The sequence below is a fragment of the Gavialis gangeticus genome, unplaced genomic scaffold (assembly GCF_001723915.1).
Source record: "Gavialis gangeticus isolate Ggan-Ray unplaced genomic scaffold, GavGan_comp1, whole genome shotgun sequence".
Classification (NCBI taxonomy): Eukaryota; Metazoa; Chordata; order Crocodylia; family Gavialidae; genus Gavialis; species Gavialis gangeticus.
Window position 1 is genome coordinate 18,012,380 of NW_017729016.1, and position 13,052 is coordinate 18,025,431.

Here is a 13,052-nt window from a genome sequence, read left to right on the forward strand (position 1 = left end):
ACACACTGCAGAAGCTTGTCTGGTGTGGGTGACCAGGCCAGATGTTTTGTTTGGACTTTGTGATTTTTTATTAATAGCTGCTGTGTGCTGGCCTGGAGCACTGGAGCCAGGGATTTAGGATCAGCACAGGATCAAAGAGCATTTTCCATATAAAATCCCTTTGGAAAAACAGAAAGGAATGGTTGATTCTGGGGTAGCTGGATACACAACAGACTGGGCACATCTACACAGGATGCTTACTGCGCATTAGCCTAAAAACACTGCACGGTAGCGTGTCACAGCAAAAACCATGCTAATAGCCTACTGTGCAGTGTTATTAAGCTAATGTGCAGTAAGTGTCACTAAATAACTGTGAACTGGTGCCACTGTGCAGTAATGTTAGGTACCGCGCATTTAGTTAGTACTTTATTAAGGCAGTACTAAATTAAATGTGCAGTATCTAAGATGCATTAATAAACGCGTAGATGTGCCCACTGAAAAGCTAAGTTGTTGATTTGAATTCATACCATGTCAATAATGGTGTATGTCACTCCTGATGGCTGCTGTGAAATGAAATTTGGTGGTTTCAGTTCAGTGCCTACTGTATAGGGCAACATTTTCCAAAGCCCTATGTAACCAGGAAGCATAAGTCCTATTGCTCTGCAGTGAAACTTGACTGCTTTGTGACTTAGCTGCTTTTCAAAATGGCCCTTGGACTCCTAAGCCACTCAAGCATTTTTGAAAAATTTACTGCGAGCATCTACAGCACTTAAGTGACAGCACAGTGACATGCTCACTGGCCACTTTGATGGTAATCATGGCAAAAGGCACTGGTCCCTCCTGCTCAGAGCACAGATGCTAGCAAGCAGCAGTGCTGGGGAAGCATGTAGATGTCAGTGGTTAAATGGAAACAGCCAGTCTCCAGGAGGGTCAGTTTGATTCTCTCCATCTGGAATAAAATATATTTGTTAAGGACAGAGGTGCTTGAATGAGTACAGGAGTGCAACAGCCAAAACAGGGATAGCCTACGTGAAACATGGACAGAGCTGCAAAGGTTTGATTTGCCACCGGGAATTGGGAGGCTGCTTTGCTGAGAGTGTCATGACTACAGAAGAATACTGTGCGCATTGTTAAGCAGAGGTTTAAAAATAAAGAGTAGACTGTCATTTTAATTAATGCCAGGAATAAGGGCTGGTTTCCGTCCTTCCCTTCTGACTGCACATGCACATACAAACAGGGCTGCAGAGCCGCTCAGGCTATCAGTGGCAGTGTTTCTGTTGCTACTGGGCAGCCTGCAGCTTCTTTAATGGCATACATTCAGCAACTTCACTTCGGCTGTAGAGCACATCGCAGGTTCCATGTCCTTTAGCCTGACCCTCATCCTTTCTCTCCCTATAGGATACACTTGTCTGGTCACGTCAGGAGTGTTAAATGAGCCAAATGAGGTCTGTATTTATATAAAATGAATTCTCTCAAACTCCCTCTTGAGATCTCTGTCCTTCTCGCGTGTTAAACAGCTGCAGTCTCTGAATGGAGGCTGGTGGGTCAGAAGCTATGCTGGTGGCAGCATTCTGATCCGTGTCCTAGATCCCTAGCATCTGTGACATTCACTGTTAAACACACAGCTCGAATTCCCATCCGCACATACATTCTGCCAGCAGCAAGAGTCCTCAGCCAGCAAGGATGGAACAGGAGTCAAGGGCACTGTATCAGAGACCTCTGAAAGCCCCAGTTCTACTTTGATGTGTCCTTTCATTACCAAAGAGCTTCATTTTGTTTATTGTTTTCTATAGCTGATCTTCATCTATCCAGATGGTTTTACGCTGCTCTTCTGCAATCTTCTCTTTGATGACTCGGATGAGATCCTCAATGCTACTCCACGTATCTGTCTCTATAGAGGCATAAAGACATGGCAATGCCTCTAGTTCTTTTTCCTTTTGTCGGCACATACGTAGGAACTCATCCTCAGTCTCTGGTTTTGGCAGTAGCTTCCTGCATCAGATGACCAAGTAAAAAAGAAACAGAATGAATTTACGTTTAAAACATCCCGACAATCTCAGCTGTCCCATGAAGAGTTGTTAGATAGAAGGTAGGGCAAGCTAGCCCTTTAGAGACTAATTGGTTGTTACAGAGAACAACTCTCCCAACAAAACTGTCATGGGGAACAATGAAGTGGCATTGTGCATAGGGAGATCTGCTCCAGATCCCCAGCTGGAATTGCTGTAGGAAATAGCATGGGAGTGCTGCCTAAAGGGAACCTCATAGATCCTCCAAACCCAAATTCCCTCAACAAGCATTCATAGATTGTAAGGCCAGAAGGGACCTTGGAAGATCCTCGGGTCCAGCCCCCTGCACCAAGCAGGAAAGGTAACTGGGGGTCAGATCATTGCTATCATGAAGAGTAAGGGAGTTATGGACCTGTTGGAACTCATAGTTTCTCCATTTGTAATACTTCAGGGAGGAATCACAGAAGAAAATAGTGCACAGAGTAGCCCTAGATGGGAGAAAAGAAGTAGAAGCATGAGATGAGAGAGAAGAAGCTCTGCTTTGCTCAGAGATAGTCACGGGACTGTAGTTTTATTCAGTGAATAAGAATATCAAATGTTCAAAAGGTTTGATACGTTACCTGAACCTCTTGATGTTTTTCTCTGAGACTCTGATAAAGAGAACAATGGGATATATCTTGGCTTTGATTAAATCCTTTGTGCAACTTATTCCAGCTTCCAGTAGACAATGCTTATTCTAAAAACAAAGTGATAACAATGCGATGAAGGAACATTCATAGAAATAATATCTTGAAATAAGGCTATATCCCCCCTCAGCTAGGTCAGGTGAGTTGTCCTTTATTTATCACAGCACAGATTTAACTTCTTTGTAATCAACTGCACATTTCAGGGCTAAACTCCTCCCACCGATTCACACCTAGCCACTGACTGGCAACAAACAATACCCAGAGCTGATTTAGTACAAGAACTCTGTGTTTGCAGGTTTAAAAATGGGAAGGAATTGATCTAAAGATGAAACACAGGATAAAACACTTAGGTAAATTTTAGATAGAGAAACAAACACATGTTTAGTCTTTGTTCAATGAGAAAATATGTTACAGCTAGTTGCTGGAAAAAATGTTTTAATTCTCCTTTTTCCCCTACTATGCATCAACTATACTGTAACTGATGTGAACTGTCTGCTTTTGACATGTTATCTTTTTACTGTATGTCACCGTCTCTGTGTCTCAGTCTGTTCTTTCCTTGTAACTCTTCCTCTTTTCACATTCACATATACATATGAAAAAGGGGGACTGAAGATGGAAGAGCGTGTAGAAAATAAAAGGCTATTTCACCGTATCAATGCGAGTCATCATAGAAAGTGAGTGGAAATGTAAAAGGATATGGTTTAGGATGGAAAAGAAAGAAAAAAGTGATTGCACAAAGCAAGAGCTATTTGGGGAAAGGTAAATATAAGCTGGGGACTGAAAGAAGAGAGAAAGAGAGACAGAGGAGAGGAGAAACTACTCATAAAACTTCAGTCCTTAATAATGTGGCTGCTTTTGGAAACAGAGTGTCTGCATTCCTTTCTAATCACCTTGGCAGTGACAGCCTCAATATTGGCAGGTACGATACATTCATAGGTGTGGGGATTCTTTTCTCTGGAAAATATGATAGTTTCTGTCCTTTGCTTCCTGAGGAACTCTTCCTTTGTTACAATATCTGGAGAGAGAAGTGGAGGAAGGCAAGGTTAGCAGATTCACACATTTTGTACACCTAGGAAATCATCCAGCAGTATTTCAGTTAGGATACAGTGAAAGAAGATCAACTATGAGCTGTCTTCTTGAGAGCTCATCTCATTTTATTCATTTAATTCAGCTAAAGCCCAGCTTGATCTTGGCTCAGAACCTCAAATATATCCTGCACCACTGAGTTCCCAAGCAATTAACAGAACACAAAGGACAAGAAAGCATCAAACGACAAGAACACGATTCAGTAAATAGCATTCCAGTACCTAATGTCAGAGAGTAACTGGGATCTGCAGCACCCAGTCCAGGATCCGCTGTAACTGGGATAGCAATCTGCTCAGTACCACGCTACTGTATTGCAGTGCTATTACTTACATTGCAGTAGGGTCAACATGCTTCAGTCTCATTGGGCTAGGCATTGTTCAAACACATAATAGAAAGATGGTCCACCCCCCAGAATAGCTTACTCAGCTCAGCATACACACTGAATAAACATTGCAAGACAAATCCTGAAGCACTGTGCTAAAGCATGGGGATCCAAAAGTAAAACCGACGAGAAGCAGACCAATTTCGGGGTCCAATGAGGGAAATGCTGAATAATAAGCAAACCACAAAAATCATGAAGAGTAAATTAGAATCTTCAGATTATTGCAGTTTTATCAGTTTAAGGTCTTAATAATTACTCAGGTATGGGTCCTGGGATTTCAAACCAATTATTCTTTAACAGAACAGAAGATCTTTCAGAGGTAGGAATCACAATGCTTGGATGCTGGCTTGAACGATAAACAGTAAAAAAAAAAAAAAAAAAAAAGGATTTCACTCAGAAGCCCTGTCTTTGGAGAAGATCAGATGCAAGGTCTTCACGGCACTGGACTGTATAAAACTGTATGACTGGTTGTAGCACCCAGACACAAGCTGATCAAAACTTCACACACCCGGATTGGAACATTACAGAAGCCAGAGCGCTCGCGACACCCCAGTCACAAAGTGTGAAGCATGTTATGGCAGCTATTGAACATACAAATGTGCAACATTTCACCAATATGGGCCTTCAGAACTACTTACTATGGCTAATTCAGAAACCTTCAGAGCTTCTCACAAATTCACACGCTATAGTATCCAGACCTACACTTCACTGTGATGTGGATGAAGGTGACCCAAGTAGCTGCAACATATGCCCACACATTTGTATGCACTTGCATAATACTCTTTTATTCATTACCTGGCTTACACATGTTGAATTCCAGGGCACCTCCAGAGTTCAAAAGCTTCTGCACCAGGGGCTTGGCAAGCATAGTGGGAGTAAAGAGGACGGGACGCCTGCGATCACAATGAATTGGTCGTACCAAGCTATAGGGGATCAGGCTGAGGCTCTTATTTATTTCACTTTCAGAATCCATATCTGAGAAAAGAGGAGACTGTTTATAAACTAGCTTGTTCTTCAATTGTGGGACAAGAAGATAGAAGAATTACAGTACTAGAGAGGGGAATGACATGTTTCATCTTGTCCATTCCTCTACTGTATATTCTCCAGTGCAATGGTTGTAAATTATTCAAGCAGTATCTTCACCATTTTCCTTAGGAGACTGACAGTTTAACAGGCCATTTAGTTAGAAAATTTCCCTGATTATGAGCTTAAATTTATTTTGAGTGAAGTGTCCTAAGAGGGAGAACCTGAGGAAACCTAAGAACAGTTGTCAACAAAAGAGAAGGTGTAAGTGGATCTGTTGATTTGGTTCCCAGGCCTATCTTCACCCAGACCCTTCGGCAAAATATAAGCCTTCAAGCACCAGTATTATCTAGCTTTCACATGAATATATTAGTCAGATATGAGAAAGTCCTAGGACTCAAATCTCCATTGGCTTATATTTGCATAGTCTTTTACATCTAGGTACAGCAAGCATAACATTTCTGTCATGTCCATACCTTCCAATTTATCTGGCAACAGTTTCATTGCTTCAGAAGAGGTCCGTGCCAGCCCAGAGGGGTAGCCAGTGACAATACGGACTCGCTCGTTGCTGTTCATGCGCTTGTATTTGTTTTCAGACCTGCTGACAAACTGAAAAAGAAAGAGAGAGGCTTCATCCTCATTCATTCTACGGATCAAATTCTTTTTTCTTTGTATCATTTGTCAACTCTCCACACCCTCTTCCATTACCTGTGAGATCTGAATCGCCTATATGTCTGTCAAAGATGAGACTACAGGTTGTCTAATTCCTTCACGGAGCTGTTGTCTGAATCCCAAGACTCTTTACAGATCACAGATCTGACCCAGAGCCTTTTCAAATCCCCTGTGAAATGATTTTACTTTGCTCACTCTACTTATAAGTCATGTTTTTTTTCTTCCTTTCCAAAACCTGCTGACAACAACAGCCTCAGCACTAATGAACTCACAGAGAGCAGCGTGGTTACTATGAATGTTAGTACAATGGTACCACAAATTATACCCAGCGATCTGCTCCTTCCTTCTTGCAACACCCATTGTTCAGACTGTTGAGTCCAAAAGCCTTCACCTATGGTAGAATTTCACATCCTGGAATATGCTTCATTCATTCATTCATCATCTGTCAATCTATCCTTTCATTTAAATATTTACTCCAGCAGTTGCATATCCGCAACCAAACAGCCCATATTACCTTTCCATTGCACTCACCCATATGTTCTCCAACTCACTCAACATAACTGACCCTAGAATTGAAGAATCATTTGATGCTGAAATATTATTCTCCCAGATAACAAGAGACTTGCTTTGGCCAAAAGGATTCATTGTCATGATTCAAATCAAATACATTTCAGCCTTCCAGGGTATGGCTGTATGCTAGAATTGCAACAGAAGGAAGGCATAAAAAGATCCCACACAAGGAAGGCAGCTAGAAAGCAAAATTCATTCCACTTTTCTCATATATTTAAAGCTCCTTGTGGCAGTCAGAAACTCTTGTACAGTTTCTGAATGGGAGAGTAGCCTCTCAAAAGTTATGATACTGGAAAACATCACAAAGAGAAGTCAGACTCAAATGTCTCATTTAAAACCATGCTTAGCAGTAATGTAGAGGAGGATTTGAGCTTTATTACCTGTAAGATTTGGCCCAAAAGAAAGCTTGCTCGGGACAGGCGAGGGCTGGTTTTGGGGTCATTCTGTGGGACAGGCTCCTCTGGCTGCAGCGTGTGCTAATAAGAATTGCACAGGAAAAGATTTTCTTTAAAAAGCTGCAGAATGAAACAGATCTCCGAAAGACACACAATGCAGTTATTCCCAGACAAGGGCATCATTATTCATTAATATTTGTACCAATTATAAAAGTCAGTGCAATTCTGTGCCAGCTATGGAGCTAGCGCTGCTCATATTGATAAACTCCACACTTGTTATTACTTACCCACATCCCTCTCTCCGTGGGAGCCTCTGGCAGTGCCTACACTGTATAATTGACCAGAGAGGTCACCTGTCTAGTGACCTGTGCACTGTTGGTTAAAAGGACTATTTACATTTATTGGAGCTTACATGACCATCATCTCCATCCACGCTGACCCTTGATCTGTGGACACAGGCATACTAGAGAACTATCTGGCGCTCAGCTTTGAGGGAAAGACATTAATTCCACTTCTGGGCACAGGGCATATTTTGGATGGAGACAAAACCTTCCAGTATGGGTCACTGAGAGTTACTTGTTCAAGTAAAGAAGAGAAACAATTCTGGTGATTAGCTCGAAGGACATGGCTCTTCCCTATGCAGCACTGAAGGAAACGTAGAGCCAGCGCAGACAGAAATGGAATAGCTACCAGGTAGAGCAGATCCTGCATCTGTGGAGACTGGCCCTCACCAGTATGAGGGGATAAAGTTACAGTGAAGCAAGACCTGCTGCAGGGAATCCTGCTGGTTGAAAGGTATGGAAATGCAAGGCCGTCCCCCCCAGGGGTAGCACAAGACAGCTTACGGAGAGTGTTTCAAATCAGGCATTTAATGCAATGTTAAGTATTGAAACACGCAGGGCATAGGATGAATTGACCCAAAAAGGCTGTGGCTGTGGATACCTACCCGGAGCGTTCGTAAAGTATTGTATGAACTTTCTGTCTCGTCCCTGCTGCCTCTGTGCATCAACCGCTGCAGCTTCACCAAAAGGAGTTGCTGGGCTCTAAAAAAAACAATGCAGCTATGTGGATCAAGAAGAAGCAGTTGAGACCAGCTAGAGGAGGAACGAATGCAATGGGTCAGTGCCTACAGAAAAGGTCAAACAGAGGGATAGCAAGGAGGAGTGGCTGAACCAGACAGTAAAGGCAGGGAACAAAAGCAGTTCTGTGGTGCTGTTAAGGAAAAGTGAGTCTTCACTGTATATCTTTCTACTTTGCAAGAAACACCCCAGCCTCCTTTCGGCACCATTGGGGGGTCTCCCCTCAAAGCCCTCCGGCTCACTGTGCAGCTCCACCAGTTTTGAGATGTGAAGAGAGGAGAGGCTTTAAACAGTTCAGACAGCGACTGATCACAGTCACAGCTGTTTTTTTGCTTCAGCCTAAACTGTGCTCACCTGCTGTAGCTGGGAATGGTCCCTGTTTCCAGATCCCGGTCAGTGAAAGGATCAACTCTGGCACACAGCCACTCACACTTCCCCTGGTACATTGTGTCAAGAATATGCACGATTTCATCACACTTCACTGACAAGGAGCAGCAGTCCAGCTGGCTCGAGATGTTCAGATTCAGGCGGATGTGAAATGAATCCCCTGATGTGATCAGCCCTTCTTCCAGCTCTGACAACAGTTTCCGGTACCCTGTGGCAGCAACGGAGAGAGATAAGTATACACAGCGGGGGGCCGAGAGCTGCCCGCTGCGGTACTCTTAGCATTCGAGGAGTGGGCACTCTTGAGGGAGATGCTCGCGGCGCTTACGTTCTAGTTTATACTGACGTGAGAGAAGCTGGCCCTGCTAGATTGCTACTTGGAGTGATTGTGGCATGGCTACGAGTCTGGAGTCTTAAAGAGAGTGACAGGACACTCCTCTGGGAACAGTTCACACTGCGCGTCAGAGACTGCCAGGAGAATTTTACACCTAGGCAACCTCAGTTTTGATCGTTACATACAAATGATCCATAAAACAGTAAAACTTTCTAACCGAGACAGAGGCAGAAAGCAAAAGTTTCATCCTGCAAATACAGCATGAGTTCTGCCAGGTTATTTTAATAGGGGGTTATTTATTTTCTCATTAGCTCTAATTGGCACTCCCACAATCTGTAGTACACTTTATGCACAGCCAAGTGGTGCTTGAAAAAAATTGTAATATTCTTACCTATTTTTTAACACATCAAAGAAAAAAAAAATCACCTCCTGTGTGAATTTTCCTGACAAGTAGAAAGAAGGGGAAAATATCCCTGAACCAGTAAAAGTGGCTTTTGGGATGTCATTTTTTTTCCATACCATCAAATTATCACTACAAGTCCTGATCACTAAATGAAAGTCCATTCACCATGTGTGAACTCCAGCTGTTAAAGATAAGATGTATCTGCAGAGCTAATAAACAAGACGAACACCTAGGTACAAATTGGATTTCAGCTCTGTAAAAATTAAAAAAAAAACAGCACACCATGTTCCATGATAGGAAATAGTGTGCAAAAATAATTTGACATGTTGTAAATACTGTCTCTAATGATCCACCCAGTAAGTGCTTCAGATGGTTCCAATGACAAATGTAGGGCTTCTTTCTGATCTCAGTTCCACTGGTGTAAATATAAGTAACTTTACAGATGCCAGTGTAGTTGCTTCAGATTCAGGCCCAACAAAGAACTTCCTTTATACTAGAATCCTTGCAAACCCAAACATCAGGTCTTACCTTCATGATTTGGTTTATATTGGAGTGTTACTGGGCCACTACACCTCTGAATTGTCCAATGAACTTCTTCCTTGGTGCAGGTGTCCAAGGGAACACTCTGATTTTCCCCTTTGATGCAGCCCTCCAGCTAGATAAGAAAGAAAGAATTCTCTGTTGTGCGCTCCATGTGTGGCAGTTATACCACCTGATAAACTATGGACTCTCTTTCAAAATTAAAACAAGTTATTTTTTGCTACCAGCATACAAATATTACATTTTTATTATTTATCTCTGAATTGTTTTCTCTTCTGCTAGACATACTAGAAGTTGATGGACCTGGAGCTCAGTGACAATCCATGTTTATTCTGCAGGGACCACTACAGGGAATGGTGTAGAAGGCTAGTTTAAGGAGAAGCTGACAGCCACTCTCTTCCTATCTTTTCCTAGCAAAAGTAGTAATAAATAAGGATGTAGGAAGGTTGATGGTGGGAGAAAACTCATAGCATATCTAGTCACGGCAAGAGTCACTCTAGGGAATGGTGCAAGGGCAGCAGTGCTGAGCAAAGCACAGAGCTACTGGAGTGACAGTTTCTCCAGGCAGGAGTTGCTATTGGGTATAATACTATAAGGACACCAGCTGCCAGAAAAGCTCACAGCCACTCTAGTCCTAGCCTCTTCAAAGGGACGTCACTCTAAAGAATGGGGAGGGACAGCTATTTTAGTCCCAGTCTCTTCCATCAAGAGTCACTGCACCATTTAATGTGCAGGTGGGTTGGAAACCCACAAATAGCACACTTCCAGTCTCTCCCAGAAGGAGTCACTAGCAGAGCCGAAGAGGTAGGAATACTGGCTGCAGAAGATATTTGGGTTTTCTCATTAACATAGGAGCAAAAGAAGAAATAAGACACTACAAGAGACTACTGCAATGAGCTCTTGAGCTCTTTTTTTTTCCTCTGTGGCATGCATGCACACACATGCACATACATGCACACGGCTGTTTATTTAGTACTCACCAGAAGCAGCTGGTACCCCTCCCGGAGGCCTGCTTTCTCTGCTAGGGATCCCATCTTGACAAAGCTGATAAAGCTTCCTTTGTCATTGCCCCCGAGCAAAGTGATTTCAGAGCTGAGGCTGTCTCCATTCAGTGTGATTCGCTGGACAGTGTGGCAAGAGTTCCTAATGCGACCAACAGATGTGACAGAGGGACGGAAAGGTCTGGGTTCACAAAAGAAATAAATGGCTTAGACAATGCTGGCCTCATCTTTCCTCAACTAGCTTGGGTCTAAAAATAGGAATGCTTCATGCAGGATAAATGGGGAAGGGGATATAACCAAGCTTTCTATGGTTATCAAATATTACATTTTAAAGCTTCTAAGAGAAATCTTCAGTTTTAGTTCATAAGTTACATTTGAAAACAGCATCTGGACACCGTTAAGTGCTGACACATGACTGAATAACCTCAGATGTACAACAGCACAGCATCTAGTAACCAGCAGGAGTGCGATAACAAGCTTCCTAGAATGAAGCTACTCTCTTCATATACAGTTGTCTCTTCTGATGGTTATGGGATAGGCACCGTTCTGAGGAAGCAATCAAATATTTGCTTTGTAAAACAGAAAACGGTCCAAAAATCCTATGGTGAGCTGCTGCACTGGAACACATGAATGTAAGAAAGCAAAGTTCAGCATACTATGAAATACCCTGCCAGACAATAACTTGCCTTCTAACATTTCTGCCACAATATCATATCTGGCCAAGCAAAGATTACAAGGTGACAACCCTACCTCAGGATCCTTTCCAACCCTAGGTCAGCCGTAAGCAGTTAAACCAGTGCCCCTTAAGTACCTCTCCAGAGAGAACTTCCTAAATATGGAGCTGACATGCTCAAGGTCATAGGCTTCCATGCCCTCAGACTGGTGCGAAGAGGAGGAGGAGTGCACTGAGGGAGCTCCGTGTGAGTATCTGTCATGACCATCATCTGAAAAGGGACACAAAATAAAATGCAGTCATGGATGGGGTGACCAGCTTAGCTGAGGCCAAGTCCAAGTCCAAGGTCAAGGCATTCTTTTGATCTGGTGTAGGATTAGTGGCCACTGGCCCCAGAGGTAGCAGTAAAAATCCTGCTCCCTCTAAGTTTATCTGGTCACCATTGGCTCCATTGATGCTTTCTGCCCATTCAGCGCCTACGAGCCATGCAGTCCCTCTGCCCTATCCTGTATAATCTCTCTCTGAATTTGCTTCTTCAAAGAATAACTCCTCACTATGTTGGGGTTTTTTTCATCATTCCTCTTCTGAAGTGCTGACCTGAGATTTTTGTGGGCAACTGTAAATTTGTGTAAATCTTCAGGACAGAGCATGCATTTATGTTTGCAAAGCACCTTGTAAATTAGCAGCCTTACAGAAATGTTTTTGCCATAAATAATCGGAGCCTGCAGAAATAGTGAAAGAGTGCTGGACTGCAAGTTTCTCGCAGGAAACATTGTATATACATTAATTAAAATTTGCAACAGGCCTGTAAGGGAAGCATCATTATCCCCTTTGTACACAGAAATAAAGTGGGATACAGAGTGGTTCAGCAAATTGCACAAAATCATACACCTGTTCTGGGTCAGAGCCAACATGAGGAATTAGGAGTTCCTGGTTCCCAGTTCCATGCTTAGTTATTGAAACAAAGTGTGAATCCATTCACCATCCCCTACAACTCCTTCTGGGAAAGGCTGTGACCTCTCCCAAAGCTGTACCTCCAGCACAACTGATCGTGACACCTGCTATGGAAGGCTTGGATTAGATGAGCTCCTACACCATGTAAAGGGAAAAGGCCATTTATTTCCTTTTCAACATTTCATTCCTCTCTCTTCTGATCCCTGCATCCCTGAATTTAGAGGACCCCAGCAAATGGCCTTCCTATGAATGAAACAATGGATCTGGTCTTTGCTTTTTGTATTTCAGTGGGTGAAGGGTGGGAGTCCTTCTACTCCTGATTAGGCTCTGCCTGTGTTGATGGAAATGGGTGAATGTCAGGTGCCGCTCTTCTGCCCCAACTTTGCCCGTATTAAAAGAAAGCCAATGCACATCATTATCCTTCTTCCCATCTACCCGGTGTGTGATAACAGAGTCTGGTGGGCAGTCTATATGGTTGGTGAATTAAAGGACCAGGATCATGATACATAAAGGTCCATAAATGGTATTTCTCACTTACCATCTAGCTCCAAAGTATCACAGCTAAAGCTGTCATTGTCCTCTTCAACAAGGCTAGAATTAAAAAAAACAGAGCAAGAGAGAATGAGACTTTTCCTTTTCAACAGCTCCTGACGGGATCTGAGAGAAGGAGCACTGCTGAGATGTGGGCACAGGGAAGAAGCAGGAAGGTTGCACGGGAAACTTCTGGACGGGGTTATAGAGGGGAAGGAAGCATGAGAAGCAGCAAAAAGTTTCAGAAGGCGGAAGTGTTAACAAAAGAGAAGTAATGGAGGTTCTGATGGGAAACGCAGGGAAGTTGTAGTCTCTGGTGTCCTGAAATGGTTGACCTGACTTCTGTTGAACTTT

At 43.0% G+C, this 13,052-nt stretch overlaps 1 protein-coding gene across 4 annotated transcripts in view; it reads right to left on the minus strand.

Moving 5' to 3' along the window:
• Positions 1-1,120: 1,120 nt before the first annotated feature.
• CARD11 (caspase recruitment domain family member 11) overlaps positions 1,121-13,052 on the minus strand; it is a 67,614-nt gene continuing 55,682 nt past the window's right edge. For 3 of the 4 annotated variants that reach the window (XM_019512974.1, XM_019512976.1, XM_019512975.1), the window contains exons 13-24: positions 12,706-12,758; positions 11,352-11,484; positions 10,520-10,721; positions 9,528-9,654; positions 8,233-8,473; positions 7,746-7,842; positions 6,785-6,880; positions 5,639-5,771; positions 4,935-5,114; positions 3,562-3,686; positions 2,606-2,721; positions 1,121-1,971 (exon numbers count right to left, since the gene is read on the minus strand). In XM_019512974.1, coding sequence (XP_019368519.1) covers positions 1,767-1,971; positions 2,606-2,721; positions 3,562-3,686; positions 4,935-5,114; positions 5,639-5,771; positions 6,785-6,880; positions 7,746-7,842; positions 8,233-8,473; positions 9,528-9,654; positions 10,520-10,721; positions 11,352-11,484; positions 12,706-12,758 — 1,708 coding nt within the window. In that variant the 3' untranslated portion in view covers positions 1,121-1,766. The remainder of the gene's footprint in view (positions 1,972-2,605; positions 2,722-3,561; positions 3,687-4,934; positions 5,115-5,638; positions 5,772-6,784; positions 6,881-7,745; positions 7,843-8,232; positions 8,474-9,527; positions 9,655-10,519; positions 10,722-11,351; positions 11,485-12,705; positions 12,759-13,052) is intronic. The other variant, XM_019512977.1, reaches the window with a different exon arrangement.